Here is a 21866-nt window from a genome sequence, read left to right as displayed (position 1 = left end):
AATTGGACAAAGGATGTTGAACATTGAGCTCCCAGATGGGAGGGAAAGAGGAAGACCTTAGATAAGATTACAATCCAAGGGATAGTGTGAGACGGGGGGCAGATGATACACTTTGGCTACCTTAAAGTTGTTTATAGGACAGATATAGAATCACTTTTGACTGGTGTAGATTTGGCCCCAACATCACTCTATTACAAAAACACCTACTCAGAAAGTCACAAGTGGTACATTCCTCAACTACAAGAATCCATCAAGAAAAGCAGTTGTTCCTACAAGAGGATTTTGTTCAGGAATAGCAATATATACTACTTATCTCCTATAATCTATGCCTACAGCCAGAGGTAAAATAAATAAATAAATATAGCACATCTCCCTCCAGATGATGACCACAATCAGAATAATGCTTTATCAGTTTGTGGTAGATCATTTCAAGTTCCACTTGCCCATGTAATAGAGATCTCACTGGCTATGTCACTGACCCTCTGAGGTCAGTCCTACTGGCTCCTCCTGCCAGGCTGAACAGCTGAAATCTGCTGCGGCAGACATCTGACTCCACCTCCTCTGGATGGAGTTTCCACTCAACAGTCACCATGAACAGGGAGCTACATCTGAGAGAAACACAGCATAAACATTTGACAAGTTCATATGGAAATTTATGAAAAAAAGGGCAAGCTGACTGACACCGTGCAGAACAACTCAATCATAAAAGCCAGAAGTAAATTTTTTATCGCTCAGGCACTTGGATTTATTGCAATTAACCAATTTAATGAATGGATCCAAAGTGATTTTGTAAATGGATTAGAGTTCATAAAAGTTGTGCTTTGTATGACCTACCGGCTGGAAATGGAGCCTGTGTTCGCCTTCAGTGTTTCCCTGCATGTTTCGTACAGGTTATAAGCGTCTTCAGCTGAACGCACACACACCTCACATAATCCTCCTATGAGACTGAGAGAGAAAAGCAGGCATGAGCATATATAATACAGCTTCAGTGTGTATATGTTTTATATGAGGTCTTTGTTTATCATTAAAATGCAAAATTGTGACACACCTTCCAAGTGCTGGATGTGTTACAGGTTGTAGAGTCTGTCTGTTGAGGCTCAAGAGATCCACTGCACTGCCGTCTGGATAAAACTGACATTGAAAAACATTAGCTGTCATCATGTGTTTTATTGCATCTATTATCCTTTGGGGCTCTGCTACTGAATACAAGGACAAACCTGAAGGGATGACACAGAGATGAATAACTCGCCTTTCACTCTTGACTCCATACAGCTGAACAGGTTAGCCACGACCTACAAGCAAATCAAGGGTATGATTGAAAATATAAACACATAAAATCTGCAAATATTAAATGCAGTTTTGTTTAGAGCTCCACCTGTCTGATGACACTGCTGTCAATAAGAGCTCTCGTCGTCTCCGTGGAGGCTCCACATATCAGCAGTGCTGCGTTACACCCACTGGACATGTACTCGGTGAGAGGCTGCAGGAGCTCAGGGTGAAAACTCTGCAGATTTACACTCAAGTCTTTCAGTTTCCAGCCATCAAAATATCAGGTAGTGAAAATATGTGCAGTGGAGCAGAAAAAGGTTAAAATAAGAGGTCAGGAGCTGTTTTGTACCTTTATGCTGTCAACAGTCACGACTTGGTCGAAAGAGAAGGCCTTGGCTGCCTGTTTGAAAGAATGTAAGCAAGCTTGAAAGCAAATTAACAAATACTTTCTGAAGCATGTGTGTGAAGTCAAATGACTTACCTCATTATTTGATGATTTGTAGTAAACACTATGTCCTTCTTCATCAATAACAACAGATTCTTTACTCTCTGTGCATTCAAAACCGAGTTACAGTCATTCTCCAGTGACAGTATAGCAAATATACAGGTATACTGTCACTGTCCCAGCCTTACCTGGTTTTGTTGTAAGTACAACTCCCACTCTCACTGCGTCAGCTCCCTAAAACATTAAAGATCAATGACAGAGACTCCAACAAGAGTGCCTTTAAATTCTGCATTATTCTGATGTAAATATACCCCTGCTTTAAAAAGATGCTATTTATATACTGTGTAGAATATGAATACTCACAGGTGCATCCATGTTAACAGTGGCCATCCTGCGTCTGACAGCCACTGGCGCACCTGGATTTCATTTCAGATGGATGAATTATTAATGATCCAGAGGCTGCTTCCACTGGTGAAAGTGAGCAGGGTTCTGTTACCAAGACGGACAGAGCGGTCAGAAATGGGGTCACTGATCAGCAGTACTATCTTTTTAGGCAGGGAAAAATAAAATAGGATTTATGAAGACTCGCTCCATGATCACATATACAGTTTGTACACACTAGAGAAATACAACAGCTGTGACAGTATAATTAAAAACTCATTTGTCTTCTATTGCCCTTTTTATGAGAAGGCACACTTTATACAAGGGTTGTAAGTTAAATAATGGCTATACAATGGTTATACCATGGTTAATTATTAATTGCAAGAACATGCTGCTTGTGTTTTACTGACTTAACCTTGTAGGAAACATAAGGGTGATAGCCATTATTTATTTGAAAAATTGGCCATATATATAATATCCATTGGACCCAGTATTTTGAGTTTATTATATTTCGGTTTAATTCTGCTTCATGGATTGTTTTCTTTTTCTCGTAGTGATGATGATTATTATTAGTTTCTTGTTTCTGTTTATCCGTGCTTAAGGATTTGTTCTCGGTTATATCTCACGTTTAGTTTAGTTCAGGTTCCATGTGTCATTCTCTGTCTGTCTGTCTCTCAGTGTAAAGTCTGCGTGCTTGTTTAGTAATTCATGTTTCCTGTTTTATTGTGAAAGTCTTGTCTTATGTTAGTGTGTGCAGCTTGGTTCCCCCCGTCTCGTTAACCCTGATCTCTCCCAGCTGTGTCTCCCTCCTGTTGGCCATTTCCTGATTACCACCCTGTGTATATTAGCCCTGTGTTTTCCTGTGCTCAGTGTTGTGTCGTACCCTCAGACCCTGCCTGTGTGTTCCTGCTTGGTTTCCATGGTTGGTTTGGTTTGGTTTGGTTTTTGTTTCATGCCAGCAATAAAAGCTGTGGTTTTAGTTACATTTCGTCTCGGAGTCCTGCATTTGGATCCACATTTCCACCTGCCTGCACACAGAGCCCTGACAATAGCAAGAAGGCTCCTGGTCTGGACTCCATCTGGGAGTCCAGACCATGAGTTTCCCCGTGCCTTTGAGGGTTTCTTCCAGGTATTCTGGCTTCCTCCCAAAGACGTTCACTTAATAATTTAAGACTCAATTGGGAGAGCAAAAAAGATCCACAAACTCTTTTAATAAATAGTTAATAAGTTGTCAATAGACTTCTCCTCTACTCTGGATGGATTCAAAAGACTTCCTCACAGCCCTGAAACTTTTTGTTATAGATTATTATTATTATTATGAAACCTCTAATTGGACCCTTTATAAAAGTTGAAAGTAGAACCCAACAAAGATGGATGCTGTAAATGTGGGCAAAAATAAATAGTGTCAAAAATCAAGTGTGATGTTGCATCCCGCTGCTCGGCTTCACATGCTTCAAGACACAAATTCATTATCAGAGTCTCCCGCTGGGCTGCTGGTGTGTCGCATACAAGTTCTCAGGCAAGTCCTCCACTACACACTTGTCTGTGTTATCCAGGAAGATGATGGCATCCCACTAATGGGGCTACTGCTGGCATAAAGAATATCATTCTGCTCCAGTTTGCGCAAAGCTGAAAAGCCTGGTAATAAATACACTTTGTGGGTTTCACGACTAAACTTAAAGCAAATCTTATCCTTGCTTAAAAAGCAAACTGAAGTGGCTGCTCTTAAAGTGGTAATAAGCCTCAAATGAAACGGATGACTCAGTGAGTCAGCAGAAGATAAAAAGTATCAGATCTAGAGAAGATAATATGTCATGGTTTCAGCGTTTAAATTTACGGCTTCAAATACAACAAAAAATGTTTTAATAAAGGAAAAGAATTCCTGTTAATATTAAAAAAGGAACTGGAACTAAGAGAAACTTTAATCTCAGAGAATCCACATAAAATTTCATTATAATACGTGTTTGCTTTATTTGACAGTTTGAAATGGTTCTTTAAGTACACATTTTTGTTTTTTATTCATATTTTTTAAGGGTTTCCTTGTCGTACAGTGAAGCCAAGCAGAGTTATAAACTCTTAACATCCACTTTTTACAGCTTGAGACCTTTTGGTTGCCAGAAGAATATCTCTGTAATAGACTGGCGCCGTGTCCGGGTATATCCTGCGTCTCACTGCATGCCAGCTGGGACAGGCTCCAGCCAGTGGTTAAGATAGTGGATGGATGGATATGGGAGAACAAATCTGTAGCTAAACGTGGATCTTATGTGTTTTCATGTCCAGCCAGTTTAGACATGGATGAGTATTTTTTGTGTGAGCTGTTCACCAAGTTGGAGCAGGTATGTGCAACTGGCTTAATCCATCAGTTATTTTCCTTTTCTTCACATCTTTTTTTTTTTTTTTTTAAAAGAGGACTCACTGAGAAAAAACCTAATGTTTTGTACATCTTCACCACTAATGACGAAGAAAATAAATTCACACTTTTGCACCCGTCGTCCCAGATATGCGAGCCTCAAGTGGGCAAATTTGCACTCTTAACATGATCTTGGGTAACTGTCAAAACAGAAGGGACAGAAGCGAGCACCGTGGTTTTCACCTTTGCCTGTTAGATCGTGTTAATTTGATGACTGATAGTGAGAGTGGTGCTTAAAAAAAGATGGGGGCACTCTTTTTTTTTAAGAAAATGTGAGAGAACTCAATTTCTAAAAGAACTAAAAGGATGAGTCGGTGCACTCATGCACATTTCAGGTTCTTTAACGGCAAATGTATTGAGTGTCAAAGTGTCTAATTTTTAAAAAAATGCCACAAAATCCAGGACTGAGTGAGCAGCGTCACTGCATCTAATCAGGTTAAAGTTTATTCAGACCTTATTTTGATTACAGCTTAAGCAATGATTTCTCTTAACTGTAGATAATGTGAAAGATGTAATGCAAGTGGTGTTAATAGGAAAACTTTATTCATCAACCTTATTAAAACAAACATGTCATAAAAGAGTAACTTTATCATATTCACATCCTGTGAAGGATAGGTTAGCCCACAGTTTATGGTATGTATTTATGGTATGTAGATTTATACTAGCTAGATTTCTAGTTGGAAATGCAAATTATTCATTTATTTATATGTAAAATAGCAACATCTCTTTCCAGATTGTTCCTAGTTGCTTTGGGTTTTTTTCCTGACACTACTTTCTAGCAAAATATTAGAACCTATTTAAACTGCCCTCTGTGAGGTTTGGATTATCAGACCAGCACGGGAAGAAATTAGGCTGGTTTACATTAATAAATGCAATTTTTCAATGTTCAGAGCATCACAACCAAGCTTCCATTTTCCTGCATTGAGTTTAAGAGAAGGAGATGCGGTAAACCTACCCTTTAAGCATTCATCAGAACCAAACATATTAAACACTCACATAGTTTAATGTACTTATTGTAGATTATACAAATATACCCCAAAACAAATCTGACGTAAAGGCAATTTTTTTTTCAAAATTAAATGCACTAAGGTGTAACAGGCCTCTATTGATCCGATTTCAAGCAGCCACAAAAAAATGGTTAAAATCACGAGATTCCACGCAAAACGAGCTCATCAGGGATAGAAGCGTTAATAATTGAAGTGCGGCATGACGTCTGTCATTTGCAGAGATTGCTGGATGAAATCTTTCTTCAAGATTTGCTTCACTTTTGTTTTTCATCTGGAAAAAGAGATGAAAACAGCAAACAACAAAGTGATCATGATGATGATGCCAGTGAAAAATCTCACAAATGAAAAATCATCAAAAACAAAGAAACTAATCTGAAGCGCTCACCATCCATGTCGTATGTCTTCTGCATCAGCCTGGGTGCAACCATCATGCGACGAGGAAATGCAGCTAAAGTTAACAGGAAAAAAACCCATCTGGTGTCATTCACAACAGCCTCACCAAAACTACACATGTAAGAAAAGATCCTTTAATCCGTGTCCTCTACCTCTCTGGCACTCGGGACGGCCACGCATGGTGGTTCCCTCGATGGGATGGCCCTCGCTATCCACGCACCAGCAGTAGCCGGTGGCGTGCCAGCACTGCATTGGCTTGTAGCGGCCCTGCTCGTCACACTGGGGCTTGTATGAACCAATCTTGCTGGGTCCGGGTGCTGCCTCCACCTGGCATTTGGTCTTGATGGTAGTGGCTGAGCAGAGAATATTCAGACATTCATTTTGGTTTTATTTACCAGTTAAAAATTAAAAAGTCATTAATAAAGACTGTAAAAAAAAGACATTTTGTTGAGAGTTTAATGGGAATACAGATCTCAGATAGCTTAGCACAGCTCACAAACATGAAACACGCATGAACAACATCCAATAATTTTTCAACATTTTGTATTTCTTTCTTTTTTTATATATAAATCTCTAAAAAAAAATGACTTAAATGCCAAACTAGTGCATACTAGTAAAACAGGAAAATCTGTATTTGCTGTTATAGCAACTATTTGGGTAATAAAACACTTAAAAGTGAAGGAAAGAAAAGTTGAGCTAACCTGACTGAGGTGTGGGGGTTGCAGGCTGCTGCTGGGCCATGTTGAAGATAAGCCAGTAGCGCATCCAGGTCTCAAAGCTCTACAATACAGAAAGTGTTAGATAAGCATGGCTAAAAGGACAGTCGCCATTTTTCATTTCTATTTTAGCTACGTTAGCAATGTGATCACTGCGTGTGACGCTTCACCTTCCACTCGCTATCGTTCATCTGCTGCTTCAGGGTTTGCAGGTTGGCCAGGAAGGTCTCGTTGAACTGAGGCAGCTCGGAGTCCTGTTCAGAGCACGTTCGAGAGCTTACCGTCAGCAACACATCAACACGCAGGTAAGGAATGTGAGGCTAGACAGTGTTTGCAACCTACCTGCATGAGATCCATCAGCTGTTTCTCCACACTGACAATGGCAGTGTTCTGCAGTTTCTGGAGGAAGGGAGCATTCAAGTTGAAATTAATTATTCAACTTTTAAATCCAAGCATTAGCAATTAATTTGAAGCCTTAAATGAATCCCAGCTGCACACAAATATGAACTTTTTCCCAGAAGATGGTGTGCACTTACAGTCAAGGGGGTCTTGGGTGCTGTGGAGTCCTCGGTGAAGTCCATGAGGAGGGGCAGGCTGTTCATGGGCATGGCCATCCTCACTGGAGCCACAGCTGAAAAAAAAAATTAAAAAGAAGAAAAAAAATCAGCGACAACAACAAAAAACTTAAATAAATGCAAGTACAAGAAAAAGTAGCTCTTTTTATGTCTAAATTATTAATGCTCAGCAGAAACAAATTGAAAAGTTGGACTACATAATAAATAGAGAATTAAAAAAGGAATGTGTTTTTGTTTCTTTGTTTAACAGTATCTCTCGAGACGCCTCTGTTTGAAATCTTGTTTTAATGCTATTAACATAAAAATATCACACAGTTAACCTTTTTCTCCCCATGAGTCACAATAAACTTTCCATTTCTCCATCCACCTTCAAACTCAGCTTCTGTAAAGTAAACTCTCACTTCCCTCCTCAGCGTTCCAGCCCGCGTCCGCCTGTCTAATTAAAACTATCACTCAAAATGACACATCCCCTTAGGGCTCTGTGTGGCCATTAAGGTTTTAGCGCTCGACTTTACCGTGAGATGAGCGGGTCAGCTGTTTGTTAATTCTGTCCGAGTTCTTCTGTAGAGTGTGGATCTGCTGCTTTTGGCTAAACACCGTGTAGGCAGTGAAGACCTGGCTGGCCACCAGCAGGCAAGCCAAGGTTGTCAGACCCGCAATTTTCAAGGCACGACTGTTGGAGCCTCTGTGAGAAATAGAAAAGTATGTGTCACTAAAAGGTTGGAGGTAAATCAGGAGGTTTGGTGGAAGAAATGAAGGACATAAAAAACGGTAAAACAAAACATGGGATTCCAATAAAAAAATTCTTGGTATGAAAGTGACGTGAGGGGATTTCTATAAGTGTGTGACATTTTTAAGGCCTGGGTGAGTCATTTGGATTTTGGACAGTCCACACACAAAAATACAATAACAAAAAAAAGGAAAGCCACAGTTTCCTTTAGTCAAACCTGTAGATGATGAAAAATGATCATGATTAGTGTGTAAAATGTTAATTTACCGCACATTACGTGATGTAAAGGAAGGGACAAATCTGTGAAGAAAACAAGGAGGGGGAGGGGGGGATTGGCCTTTGTCTCTCCTTTGTTTGCCTTTGAATTTCCTTTAAAATTTATTTTCTTTTGTTCCTTTTTTTAATTTGAATCTTTAAAGATATTTGTTTGGTTTTTCAGTGTGGGGGGCAGGAGTTGAAAATGGGTAGGATATGTTGGGGAGGAGAGATATAACATACAGCTGCGATCCAGCTGTCTGGGAATCAAATCAGTAAACCATAAAAAAACAATTATTTTCCATCATGTAAAGAGCAGCAAATCTGGGAAATATATAATTAAAAAAAAATTAGATTAGATAAAAAAGAGTGATCTCAGATCTAATTACTGCTCCTTCTTTTATTTCAGCCAATAGAATGTGAGTATCACTAGTTACTAGGCAGATACATTCTTCTGGCTTCAGCAGGAAGTCATATTCAACTATGATTCAAGTTCAACTTGCAAATTAAACAAAGGTAGATAGGTGTAAAATGATTTTTCTCAAATGCAAACGTATAAGGACAATGTTACTTTTTCATTATTGCTGGAAAACATTAATAGTGAAAGTCAGAAAGTCATATGTTTACATATCCGCTTTTTAAATTGCGACATTAGTCTGTTCGATGCAATTTATTTTTTTATTTGTTTATCATAAATTCATGTATACCGCCAATATAATCTGTGTCGTAAAGGAAAATATAAAGTTTGTTTATCTATTATTTCCAATCAACAGTCCACACAAAACGTTTATTCATAAATCAGATTCTAATCGATTATTAAGTTGTAATTCTTGTAGACTGTATTTATTTCTAACTTGAATTGTTCCCAAAAAAAAGGCATTTTCTTTTCTCTATTAGCCAATAACAACTGCTGCGTCACCAGTTACTAGGCAGACGCCTTGTCCTGGCTGAAAGGGGAAGTGCGGTTCAGTGAAATTAAGAAGTAAAACGAAATGTTTTAAAAGCATTATTTGTTGTAAACATGAATACATACATAAATAATATTATAATATATAATTATAAAAGATAAAAACGAAATAATTTTACTGCTCTTTTAACTAAAAAGGAATAAGTGCAAATCTGAAACAGATAGGCCTACCTTCAAAGTTAAATGTCATAAAATGTATCTTTGCTATTGCTAAATGAAATTAAAGGAAATGTGATACTGCTGCATGTAAGCAACTAACCTTTGGTGAAAAACTTCAGTTTTTTAAATTTATTCTGCTCTATCTGTGTGAGCCAATTTAAAAAGGTGCACTTTATTGAAAATAATAATAATTTTTAAAGATACAGCACAAACAGCTGCTATGGATAAAGTACACTCTTCTCACCCTCTTGGTGCTGCAAGGGGAAGAAGCGTCTCCTCACTGTCTGCCAGGTTTCCCCTGGCCAGGGGTGCATCGTCTGGAGAGTGGGCCATCTGTGTTAGGAGTTCTTTCCGTTCCTTCAAGCAACAAACTGAACAAAGAGCAACACGTCTAGAGCATAAATTGCCTACAAAATGAGGAAAAGAAAACCAGACGGGTTCCACAGAAAGCCTCTCTATTTAAAAAAAAAAAGAACAAGAAGTTGTGGGACGGATCACTAGCGCCACTCTGATTGGCTGATTTAATAGCATCATCTGTTGACAGAGGCAGACAGCAGCGACATAAGCGACGGTTTAAGATCTAGAATTTACCATTATTGTTTGATAGTATAGTATTTTCAGTTGCCTCTGCTAATTCTAGCAAGTAAACATTAATTATTTGTAAATATAAATAATGCTGCTAGTAATAATACTACAGTAGTTTATTAGATGACTGAATTACTACATCAGTGAAAATACATACTTTAGGTTTCATTACTAAATACTGCACATTATGACATTTAGGTAGTTGTATTAGTAGATAAAGTACATGTTATATAATTGAAAATATTATAATAATATTCCCATAATTACAAATAAAGGCTAATATTACTATTATAGCTTAAAGAATAAAGAAACAGTGAATCAAATCATAGTAATATGCAGTGTTCTTTTAAAACAAAGTTTTAGACATTACAATTACAACAATGTTAAGGGAAATGTGGTGAGTACATTTGTCTACTTTTTATGTTGGCCTTTTTAGGAATAAGATGAGACTTCTTTGTACACTTTAAGGTGTTTTCCCCAATGAGGAAACGAAAAGAAGAAATATGAATTACTTGTAAATCTGGTGGACTTTAGAGTAAAAGACTTATGTAAGTAAGTAAAAGTTTTTACTTAATAAAAGTTAGTGCTGAATGTGCTATCAAGGGATTTGGTTTGTCTGCTTCACGTCTCCATAAAGTGAAACAAAAAGAAAAACAGTTTGTTTTTCAATCCAAACCAGGAGACTGGGAAGCTTCTAGAAATCTCTGCATAATGGTCATCATCACGTTGAATGCTTATAATTTACAGCTACCCCTAAAATAATAGTTCATACAAACTCCCACCTGTGGACTGTAATATATTTAAGGACTTATTTAGGACTGCAAAATTTACTACCACACGTTAACATTTTTACAGTCACATGACCTTGGTGCTTATAAGGCTGGGTCAAAATTAGGAGGTCTTTAAGCCAACTAATTATAACCAAAATATTTTTAGGCTTCTTATACCCATAATGATATTTTCAGGGCTGAAAAACATATTTACGCTCTGTTAAAAACTGCATGCACTTCGTGTCACAATTTAATACTCAAGTCTTTATAATTCACTGGAAAAAAATACTTTCAAATGTACATTTTGGTTAAGAAAGAGTTAGTGGAGTGGAAGTAGAGTGGAAGTGAGTGGCTAGTTAAAACAAGCCAGCATCAGAAAGGTGTCCTTTTATAGTAATGCAAAAAAGAAAGTACAGAGTACAGGCCACCTTTGGTAGCACTAACCGTCCGTTGATGTTTGCAGGTGTTAGTTTATGCACAGCTCTCTTGAGGTCCCACCCCAGCAATTCAATCAGATTGAGATCTGAACTTTGATTAGGACATTTCTTTTTTGCCATTCTGTTGTAGATTTGCTGCTGTGCTTGGGATCACTGCGATGTTGCATGACCTAGTTTTGTCCGAGCTTTAGCTGCCGGACAGATGGCCTCTCATTTGACTGGAATACTTCAGTATACAGAGGAGTTTATGGTTGACTCAGTAACTGTAGGTGACCAGGTATTGTGGCTCCAAACCAAGCCCAAATCCTCTTGCCAACTATGCTTGACAGCTGCTATGAGGTGTTTGTGCTAATATGCTACGTTTGCTTTTCACCAAATGTGACTCTGGTGAAACATTTCTACTTTGTCCTTTAGACAGACAAGACCGTTCAAAACAATCTTGTGGTTTGTTCAACTTTCCAAACTTAAGCTGTGGTGACATGTTCATTTTAGAGAGAAGAGGCTTTTGGCTGGCAAAACCTTAAACAAGCCATACTTGTTCAGTCTTTTTCCAATTATACCGTCATGAACATTTAACATGCTAACAGAGGCCTGAAGAGTCTGACATGTAGCTGTTGGCCTTTTGTTGTGTGCAGTATCTGAGCATTGTACTGACTGACCTTTAGGGTGTCTTTGACGGGACTTTCACACCTGGGAAATTTGTAGTATTGTGTTACAAGACACAAACGAATGCTATAAAACCATCAAACCACCAAAACTGCTGTTCTAGAGGTGATCAGACTGTTTTCAAGCAATTAGCTTTTAGCTAGCAGCAACACAAAGTTGCTTACACTCCTTAATTCCTATGGATGGACTTCACAGGACTGCATCCAACCCTGGAAGAAACTTCCCTTTTCACAAGACTCTGTGAGCATTTTGACACTAGGCTCATCTTCTAATCTCAGGGGTGGATCTACAGGGAGGCAAAGGGGGGCAACTGACCCAATGCTGTAGATCCGTGCTCCCCCCACCCCAATTTTCTGTCCCCAACTAATTTTCTCAACCTAATTGTCTTTGTTTTCTTAGAAGAGATCATGCACTTAATAATTTAAAGTGTTTTGTGGATATTTTGTTGACATATTCATATAAATAATTTCCCCCAGGGATCAATAAAGTATTCTGATTCTGATAAGGGATTTTCACAACCTTCACTGAAGAGGTATGTGCCACCCTGCCTAGACCTCTTGCCCCCACCCAAATGTAGAGTTTTCTAGATCCGCCACTGTTTAATCTTGTTTCCATATTCTTATATAATCATAGCATGAGGTAGGCTTTTGCATGACTTTATTAAATGAAAGAGCTGTTTATGTAAAACAAACAAACAAAAACAGCTGGAAGCCAAACAGCAGAGAAAGGAGAGGAAAAAAGATCCAACTACTGAAAAATACAGTGGTGTTTTATTTGCAAATTAAAAAGCACCGACAATATTAGTTACACTGTAAAAATTATTGACAACAATTACAAATCTTTATCATACAGTCCAGGAGATTAGTACCATCGTTGCTGTTATGTGTTATCATTTAATACTTTATATGGAGAGACTCAGTACCTTTGTACAACAGTTGGCAGTGAGAGGACATGAGAGGAAAGAATCTCAGCGACACACCTCTGCACAGTGAGGAGAAAAATAAAATAAAATAAAAATTTCCACACTCCCCCTCAGTAGAGCACTGACATTTCACACAATGGGCTGATGGAGAGTGTAAACCCAAACACATTCAATAATTTAGGTCTACAGAGGGTTTTCGCATTATTTACATTATAAAGTCACCGTCATGTGCATTGTTATAACATCAGAACATCGTACAAAACTATTGCAAGAAGAGCAGCTTTTTGTTACCTACGTTTGACATCTAGTTGCAGTGGTAACACCTTGACCGACAACCAAAATGTCTGAGCGGTCTCTCTGGGCGAACTGTTGGTTTGCCGGGTGACTTTAAGTGTTTGTTCTGTTTTTAAATAAGCAGAGTCAGCTTTTAATCTCCCAAACGAAACCTTTTCTATTGAGTGACATGAAACAGAACATAAGAAAACATAAACAGCTGTGATTAAAAAACAAAACAAAACAAACAAACAAAAAACAACAACAATGCTGACACCAGATTTTGAGATGCACAATCTTCTGAATCTTGTGGGACCAGAGTGTGGCGTTAACATACAGTAGCTAGCTTATGATCTTCTTCTTCACAGATTGTAGTAGGAACAATTTCGTGAGTGTGCTTTCCAGTAACCTTTTATCTTCAAACAATGTGCTTTCATCACCCGTCCTATGTTCCTGCTGTAGCCAATCAAATGGTTGTAAAACTGGCTACAGAGCATGCTAAGCTGAAAACAGTGTACGCAACTGTACTGTACATCTGGCCCATATGAAACCAATGGCGCTAAAGTGTTTAATTTTGGTACATTCTACAGCAATGCATTGCCATCCGCATTACAGAGACGTTAAAATCAAAGTAAAGGAAAAAAAACACTTTAAAAAAAAGAGCCATGAAAAGTCCATGTGGTAATAGTTTAAGGAAGATTCTTGTCCTGGCACTTGTAACGTGATAACTAGATTCTACCAAGGCCTATCAAATAAGGCTACAACATGCAGCCTAAGTCAAGACTTCAGACGTCCCATTCTCCCTTCATACAAACACGTGCATCAAAGGCATTTGGAACCAATGTCTCTCAGGCGATCGGGATATCATCCATTAAGCCTGCTTTAATGTGCTCCTTACGTGAAAATTCATTGGCGGGGACACAGGTGATGCTCTCCATCACCTGTGTCCCACAACTGAAATTTCAGACTTTATTCCCTTCCTCTGATTTCCAGGAAGAAGTTCAAGTGATGATAAGTTTGATTGAGGAGAACGGCCATGTGATTATCAAACACCGACAATCCCTCGTGTGCGTCCTCTTGAGTCTTCCCCGGTCTCTTCTTCAGTGCACACCGTTAAGGCTTCCATGTTCCTGGTTTGCCCACTGTTGCCCTATTTAGGAAGATCACAGTTGAGTCTTGAGTTGTATGCGGATGTCTCATCCTCAAATCTCAGTCAAAACAAATTGGGATCTTCAACATTTCAGGCCATGAGGCCAGTGAGCCCCAGCAGGGAATATTAGTGGTTCAGTATGAGGAGGTGTGGTTTTCCCCTGTGGTGCTGCTACCTGGTGTGGACCAGCTCTTCTCGGAGCCAGCTTGGTAGAGGCTGTCCCATCCTGTAGAGCAGCTTAGACAGCTCAATGTTATGATCCCTATAGTACTCCCTGAGGAACGCCTGGGACTGGAGAATGCAAAAATAGAGCAAATATTAAACTAAAATATAGCAATTAAAAAAAGATCATACTATAATGTGATAATTCTTCCTACCTCAGGGTCCATATCAGGGTACCTGCGTCCTTTACTCTTTCCTAAACACTTTGTCTTCCCCCCCTCCAGCAGCTGACACCAAAAACCTTTTTTAGGGTCGAACCTGGACGTAAAAAACACAAGAATACACTGAGAAATAAGAAACGACTATTTAGAATTTCAATTCTAATATTGAAAATCTAAAATCTCCCCCCAGTTACTGTGTTTCCGTCATATTTTCTTTGCTCATATGTCCACGTGCTGTTTTCTAGCGCGTGGACATATGAGCATGTTTGACGGCTCCACAAATAATCCCATTCCAATAAGCAACTTAAAGAAGTGTGATCTTCACACTTAGAACTTTCAGCATGTATTTTAGGAGGGTGGGAGAAATCTTTTTTTGAGCTGACAAACCTTCAAATTAACCATGAGACAAACACATTTTTAAAAGCCAAGTGATTTAGATTTTTTTTAATGTAATGATTTTTTAAATGTCTTAATTCTTTACTAGCGGGAGCTGTTGATAGCTAAGGTTTTTTAATAAGCTAATGACTCAAATCCCATCTTTGTATTTACATTTGAAGGCAGGAAAGCTATTAATGCAGCTGCAAGTTCATTTGTAAACTTGGCAGCTGAAAGCAACATGCTGGGATGAAGATACTTACGCTAAGATCTTGTGGTAGTTGATAATGTTAGTGAGGCCAAGAAACTTCTGGATTTTGTCCATGACTGAAGCAGGCTCGGTTTTCAGCATCTGTCCATCCAAAACTAACACCTGGGAAACAGTATGTGAACAGGAAGAGGATAGTTGGGTATGCAGAAAGCTATAAGACACTCTCAAATTAATAATGAGCAGAGCTGATAAAGGAGTTTTAAGACTGATACCAGTTTATTTGCTCATTTAAGAATCAGGTTTATCGGCCGATATTTCCTTTCATATGACGCATAAACAGATTTCCATAAAGTTTGATATGCGTAGTTAATTATGAGTCTTTACTAGGATAATATGGCAATGAAATAAAAAACATATCTTATTTAAACTTCACATGAAATTGTGCTTTACGATCTGCCCAACTCTGCTTGGACCAGCTGGTTGTTTGGCGTGTGGAAACGTGTCACGGACAGGAAAGTTGTGTAGTTCCCTCTAGTGAGCAAACTATGAACACGAACACTATAAACATGGTTGAAGAGAGATCCTCCAGCCACTTCTTTATTTTTTAAATTCTAATTTCTCAATAGGACTAACATATTGGCCAATATATTAGTCAAGCTTTAGAAGTATTATTTATTATAAATGATCATATTTTAGACCTACAAGTCTGAATATAATGATCTGTTAGCCAGAATCCACCAGAGCTGACTCTTATGGACGTTCTTGTTCAGTAATGACGCTCACAGTTAATCCCGACTCATTGTGCAGCTTAGAGATTTTGAGCAACAAGTGTTCACTTTGCTGTTGAGTGTCCCCAAAGAGCAGCTCTCTTTCTTCAAGGTCACCCGCATTTGAAACACTGACTATGAGGAATACCAAAGAGAGAACAAGCCACCCTTACCACAAGTGATTTACCATACCTACATTTATACAACCTGAGTGTTAAATTCATTTAAATTCAACTATTAAATTAGTTGTATACTTTGTAATTAGTTTAGCATTTTTATTCTTTGATTTTATTTCAGTTTAGTTTAAGTGTGTTTGCTTGTTTTAGTTTAAAGTTTTGCCAAATTAATAAATAATAGAAGGACAGAAATATTCAATTCTTCTGTATTCTTATTTTATTTTTGTTAGTGTTCAAAGTCCACAAAACCTTTTCAGGTAGTTATCTTTATTTTTTCATAGTAGTGGTAAAGTTTTTTCACATCTAGCATTGTTTTAGTTTGTTATAATGACTTTGGGTGCATCTGCACATTTCCCCCCCACTAAACAAAGCATCCTCCCCTCGGTACCTGGCTGGAGTGGTAGAAATTAAGCCAGCGCTCCAGATGGATGGCATACCAGCCTGGCACCAGACAGCGATTCTGGAGGACCCGTAGTTTGACAGGAGCATCACGCCCTGCAGTGATGACGTTGTGGAAAGAATATTTCAATGCCACTGGGTCATCGTGGGCTCTTTGGTGCTGCATACAGACACAAAAGGTGAAGAGAGTATTTTAATTGGGATGAAATAATTCTCTAACTATAATACAGCAGCGTTTATTCAAAAGTTTGGAGATTAGTGGAGTAGCAGGTCACCAACCTGGTACCACGAGTAAGCTCTGTCTGCTGGGCTGATGAGGATGGTGATGATCTTGGCTTTGGGTAGGAGAGCTGCAGCCCTCTGAGCTGCCACCTCAGAGTCAAAGTAGTTAGCACTCTTCTCAAAGTAGTAGTCTGAGCTAGTATTGGAAGGCAGAGGGAAGTATTCCATATACCTAATGCATTAAAAAAAACACACAAAAACACAGCAAAAAAATTACAAGCAGCCAGAGTTGATCTGGTCCAATTTGCAACCTGCAGATAAGGATTATTTCTCTGTTCACTGTGTGGGTGATTGACCATGCACAACAGCTTGGCACCCCGAGTACAAAAAAACCATCACTCTATAGTGTTATACAATGTTAATATTTGGGCAGCCCACTCATAGAAATTTCCAGCCTGCCAAGTAAATTTTGTGTTGGATTGTTTTCAGATTGTCTGCAGTGGCGCGTGAAGCTTCACTTTAATGCTGCTCGAAGTCAATTAAACCTGCAGGAAACTCAAAACAGTGACTTTTTTTTAGATGAATGGGTGTTAATTGCGTTGCTGGTCTTGCTCTCGGCAATGTCACAAATGAGTGGATTTGTTGTTGTGAGGTGGCGTCGTTTGCTTTTTTTTTTTTTTGCTTTTTACTAACAAAGTGAAAATAAATTGTTCACTGCCGTTGCCACTTTGTGTTTTTTTTTCTTTTGATTTAACTGCAAATGATCTAACCTGTGCTCCTACCTACACATATGGGAGAACGTAACTCCAGATGCAGGTGCAGCAAAGTTGTGAAGCAACTGTGACTATAATTACAAGTGAAAACTGCCTTTTTCCACTCACAGTCCGGCGTATATGCCAACACGCCGAAGAGGGATGTTAAATTAAGAGCACTGTGAACAGTTGCTGTCAGTTGCTTCGATGCTGCAGCATCACACCAGACAAGGGGGGGGTGGGGTGAAAAAATGTGAACATTAATTATATTATGGGGATATTTCTGACTCGTGAAGTGTTACTTCCCACTGCACAAAAAAGAGGCGAGTGTAAAAATACATACCAGTCAATGCCTCTGTGGTAGTTATGCCCATTGAAGAACTGGATCTCCTCAAAAGTCTCCTTGCTGGGGTAGTTACTGGTCAGATCAGGGTGCATGCCAAGAAACAGGTAGAGTGCTGTTGTCCCTGAGTGAAGAACAGCACAGCAAGCGTCACTGACATGATGAAGATGGTGAGAGGAAGAAAGAGGAAGTCTCTAACAATATAATTAGAAAGCAGATTTAAGTGTAATGTAACAGACATCTACAGTCAACCACGGTGACAACCTCTCATAAGATAACTTCTGCTTTTGAACTGAATGGCTGAATGTACTGAGTAAAGCTAAACATGTATATATTGTTTTTTCTGTATATGTCTGAAATAAAGATACAATAACAATGGCAATCGTCACATTTAATCACTTCTAGCTATGTCCTGTAGAGGGTGTTGAAGTACTGCTTCTCACCTGTCTTCTGAGGACCAATGACGAGCAGTTTGGGGAAGCGGTCACATGTTTTCTCTTTGGACCAGATGTCCTTGTGCCTTTTGTCCTCGCAAGGATCCTGTACCCAACAGAAAACACATTGAAAAAACATCCAGTGTTACAAATTTTTAACAGATATGAGAGCAACCAAATGGTGAAGTGGCCATCATTAAGGTATTACGCACAGGCTTTGCTTGATTTATGACACGGCCTAACTTGGGAAAATCTAACTACATGTTGCAGTGTTGCAAATCTCAACAATTGCAATAGGCCTGTGCGGTGGTGATATATGGTGTATACTGACTACAGCAAGGATGATACCCCCGTAATGGGCTGTAATTGTATCTAGCCTGCTCATTAAGCTATGCAATAGCTGCCACTGTGAACATATGCTGTTTTTCTCATTTTCATAGCTCTAAGAATACGTGCGCAGACTTGGAGCAGGTTCTGGAATCGTCCCTCCTTTGTGAGTTTCAGTAAAATATAAAAAATAAGGAATATTACACTCAGTATGTTCTTTTCACCTGCCAGAGGGGATCTCTCTCAGATGGGAACAGGCTGAAGTACTTCTGAGCCAGCTGGACAGGCGGCAGGGTCTGCATTTTCAGGTTGGTCCATGTTTTGACAAACATGACCAGGCTTTTGAAGGTGTATAGGCCGAGGCGGTCGTTCCCATAGTTGGACAAATGGGTCATGAAGATGCTGATCTGCGAACGGAGAGGGAAACGTGGAGAGAGAGTTATAAAAGGGGAAGAAGACAAACAAAATATGGTCTGAACTGAAAACGTGGTAAACTGTGTACATTATGTAACTGTCTGTGATTATGTGAATTTGACAGGAAATAAAACAATTAGTTGATTAATTGATTAGTTCATGAACAGAAAATGACAAACATTTAGTGAGTCCAGCTTTTCAAGTGAGAAATGTCTGCCTATGTCAAACAAAAGCAAATCCTAACTCTGGTACATTATTATGAGCACACTTTGCCAACAGTACTACAGTACTGTGAAAAAGTCTTGAGCCACCTGTCTTTTAGAAAAATATTTTGCTTCCAAGTAGCCAGATTTCATTGCAAGGTTTTATGAAGGTCTTTCACTTTTTCTTACCATTATCAGAGGAATGTTCTCAGAGGAATGACACTAAACACTGACCTATGAATCATTCAAGCACAAAAAGGCCCCGAACTCAAGTGATGAACCAGTCGAGCCTACACATAACATAAGGCAACTTAGCAGTTTTGAAGTGCATCTTCAGGCACTTTGTTACTTTGTGCAAAAATGTGCAAGATAAAAGAGTTTTACACAAGTAAAATAGTATTCTTGCAACACAAATGTGATTTCCAAAGAGCTATCGGCATACCTCACCACAGTGTACAGTGTGTTCTTTGAAAACCCCAAAGCAAAACATAACAAAACAGTTTAAGGAAACTAGATAACTGAAAGACAAAAGAAGAAGTGGTAAGCAAAAATGGTAAGCAAAATTACCCAAGAACTGAACTGAAAAAAGGTGACAAAAGGTCTTACAGGGTGATGAACTGAAACATAATTTTTTTTAATTTCAAATCACTCTTGAGACGTACGGAGGGGGTCAGGAGCCCAACACAATGGAGACTCTGTCATGGTTCGAGGGGCTGGGCTCTTGTCAAAAGTGAACTATGAACACAGAAATGTATCGACAGATTTGGATCCACCATGTGATAGCATCCAGAAAGCATCTGATTGGCAACAGCTTCCCTTTTCAGCATGACAAGAAACGCAAACGAATGGACCAATGCAGTAAACGGTCAGAAAAACAAAAACAAAAAATGCAGCACTATCAGTCATGGATTGGTCCAGACCTCAATATTATTGAAACAGTGTGGGAACATCTTAACAAAGGACATAGCAAAACACAGCCAACACCCCAAAATGAGCTTTGAATGTCTTTCGAGAAGCCTGGAGAGCTTTTCCTGAAAACTACATAAAAAAAGATGACAACAGAGCTTGCCTAACAATGTTTTGCCTGATGTGGTCAGTCTAAAATTTGACCTCCGCATGTTTTCAAATTGTACAAACTGTGGTTTTGCCCCGGATACTATTTTCCATTTATGCTTTACTGCATTTTCCTAGCAAAATATAAAGAAATGAGGGGTGGTTCGAGACTTTTGCACTACATTATTAAAAAAATAAAAATAAACATATTAATCACAGATGAATGACTCTGACATTCATTACTATCACTATACAGTATAATAGACTTTAAATATTAGAGCATGCTGCCCCAGTTCTCAATAAGCCACTAAAACCTTCAGATGAACTTTTCCTGGATCACAGTTAATTATACGCAGTATGAGGGAAAAGGTTTCGAGCAAAAGAGGAAGTGGCAGTTTAAAAAAAGAAAAAAAAAACTGTTGAAACAACACTTTATAATTATGTGACACAAACAAGTCTCACTTAAAAAGTAAAGCCTTGCAAAAATTATCTTCAGACCAGACTAACCCATTTATATCATCTCAAACAAAACATGCTGACAAACACAACGAATTCTCAACACTGTTTTTGCTCCAGCGACAGAAGCTTTCGCAGCAGAGTAAAAAAAAAAAGAGTGCGCTTGATGCAGACATCCCTGTGTGACTCACCGACTAGTCATTGTCCCGTCCCTCGTTTAAATTTCAATTTACACCATCAGTAAAACGGTTTTTCCAAGCTCGCAAGACTATCGAGGTGCTGTGCGGATGTGTAATTGACTCACGGGGTTCAGAAGAACAGTGAGGAAGAGCTCTCCACCATTGATGAGCTTGTCCAGCTCATTCGGACTGCCCGGGTAGTCTTTGTAGAAGATAGTGTGCGTGAAAAGACCACAGGTCTGTCTGGGCAGCACCTGCGACACGAACAAAAACACAAAGTCACCAAACCAAGAGCGAGGAAACAAAAAGGGAATGAAGTTACACACTCACGTTAAAAAAAAAAAGGATCATGAGAAGTGCATTGTCACAAATAAATACACACCATCAGCCCTCCGCTGAGAGCAGAGCGAAGCTGTCAGTACTCCAAGCAGTTACCCCACACATTGTTTGCTTCCAATAACATTCATATTATGCAGCTCATCTAGCCAAGGCAAACCTCTTATTCACTCCGAGTCTATATGGAAATTCATGGAAATGCGTTTACAGTTTGGAGTGTCAGGGGAACTGAATATCAATCATCAGTAAGCAGTGGAGACTGTCCATTCAGACTGCTCTATCTCAAGGACAGGAACAGAACTGTGGGACCACACAGGCTGACTGAATGCCAGCACTACAAAGCAACTGGACTGAGGCTGCACTGCCTCTTATCAGCAGTGAAGGTCAACCTGGGAAAGAAATGGATAAGATCCCCCCTTCACCCACCCACCTTTTAAAACCTCCTGAATGTATTCTATTCATCTTTAATTTTGCTCACTTCAGCACCAACTCGGATCCGAAGCTGAATAAAGTCAAGTGTATTTTTCTTTCTGGTTTTTTTTTTTTTGAGGAGGGAGTGCTGACATTTCAATGATTGCTGTATGCAGACACTCGCTATGCTGTTGCCAAGGATGTCAGTCTCCATTATGCTGCTGAGGCCTCCTAGGCAGCGCAACCTAGACAGGTGTCTCATGCAAGACTGGTTCACTTGACTACATTATCATTTGGCACTCGATAGGAAATACA

The 21866-nt window shown here is 39.1% G+C and overlaps 2 protein-coding genes across 4 annotated transcripts in view; both read right to left on the bottom strand.

Moving 5' to 3' along the window:
- Positions 1–4910: 4910 nt before the first annotated feature.
- cd74a (CD74 molecule, major histocompatibility complex, class II invariant chain a) lies at positions 4911–9748 on the bottom strand. Its single transcript, XM_004571715.3, has 9 exons — positions 9552–9748; positions 7712–7881; positions 7158–7252; positions 6964–7020; positions 6792–6875; positions 6607–6685; positions 6058–6258; positions 5898–5960; positions 4911–5783 (listed from the first exon to the last, which is right to left on the bottom strand). The coding sequence occupies exons 1-9, from the start codon at positions 9638–9640 to the stop codon at positions 5767–5769; spliced, it is 855 nt and encodes a 284-aa protein (XP_004571772.1). The 5' UTR covers positions 9641–9748; the 3' UTR covers positions 4911–5766.
- A 2768-nt stretch (positions 9749–12516) lies between these two features.
- The window catches only part of LOC101482509 (bifunctional heparan sulfate N-deacetylase/N-sulfotransferase 1), a 51707-nt gene continuing 42357 nt past the window's right edge, over positions 12517–21866 (bottom strand). For all 3 annotated transcript variants that reach the window (XM_014412348.4, XM_023154677.3, XM_004571716.4), the window contains exons 7-15: positions 20930–21058; positions 18724–18906; positions 18182–18278; positions 17739–17862; positions 16701–16875; positions 16411–16581; positions 15132–15241; positions 14488–14590; positions 12517–14401 (exon numbers count right to left, since the gene is read on the bottom strand). In XM_014412348.4, coding sequence (XP_014267834.1) covers positions 14282–14401; positions 14488–14590; positions 15132–15241; positions 16411–16581; positions 16701–16875; positions 17739–17862; positions 18182–18278; positions 18724–18906; positions 20930–21058 — 1212 coding nt within the window. In that variant the 3' untranslated portion in view covers positions 12517–14281. The remainder of the gene's footprint in view (positions 14402–14487; positions 14591–15131; positions 15242–16410; positions 16582–16700; positions 16876–17738; positions 17863–18181; positions 18279–18723; positions 18907–20929; positions 21059–21866) is intronic.

This window comes from Maylandia zebra, linkage group LG2, assembly GCF_041146795.1.
Source record: "Maylandia zebra isolate NMK-2024a linkage group LG2, Mzebra_GT3a, whole genome shotgun sequence".
NCBI lineage: Eukaryota > Metazoa > Chordata > Actinopteri > Cichliformes > Cichlidae > Maylandia > Maylandia zebra.
Note: the sequence above shows the minus strand (reverse complement) of the source record. Positions and strands in the feature narration are given on the sequence as shown.

Excerpts from the sequence above, each read along its gene's own strand:
- cd74a (XM_004571715.3), bottom strand. The coding sequence starts at position 9,640 with ATGGCCCACTCTCCAGACGATGCACCCCTGGCCAGGGGAAACCTGGCA. Across the intron at positions 7,253-7,711 it reads GCTGACCCGCTCATCTCACG|CTGTGGCTCCAGTGAGGATG; the intron begins GTAAAGTCGAGC and ends TTTTTTTTTCAG. Across the intron at positions 6,259-6,606 it reads AACCCCCACACCTCAGTCAG|CCACTACCATCAAGACCAAA; the intron begins GTTAGCTCAACT and ends TTCTCTGCTCAG.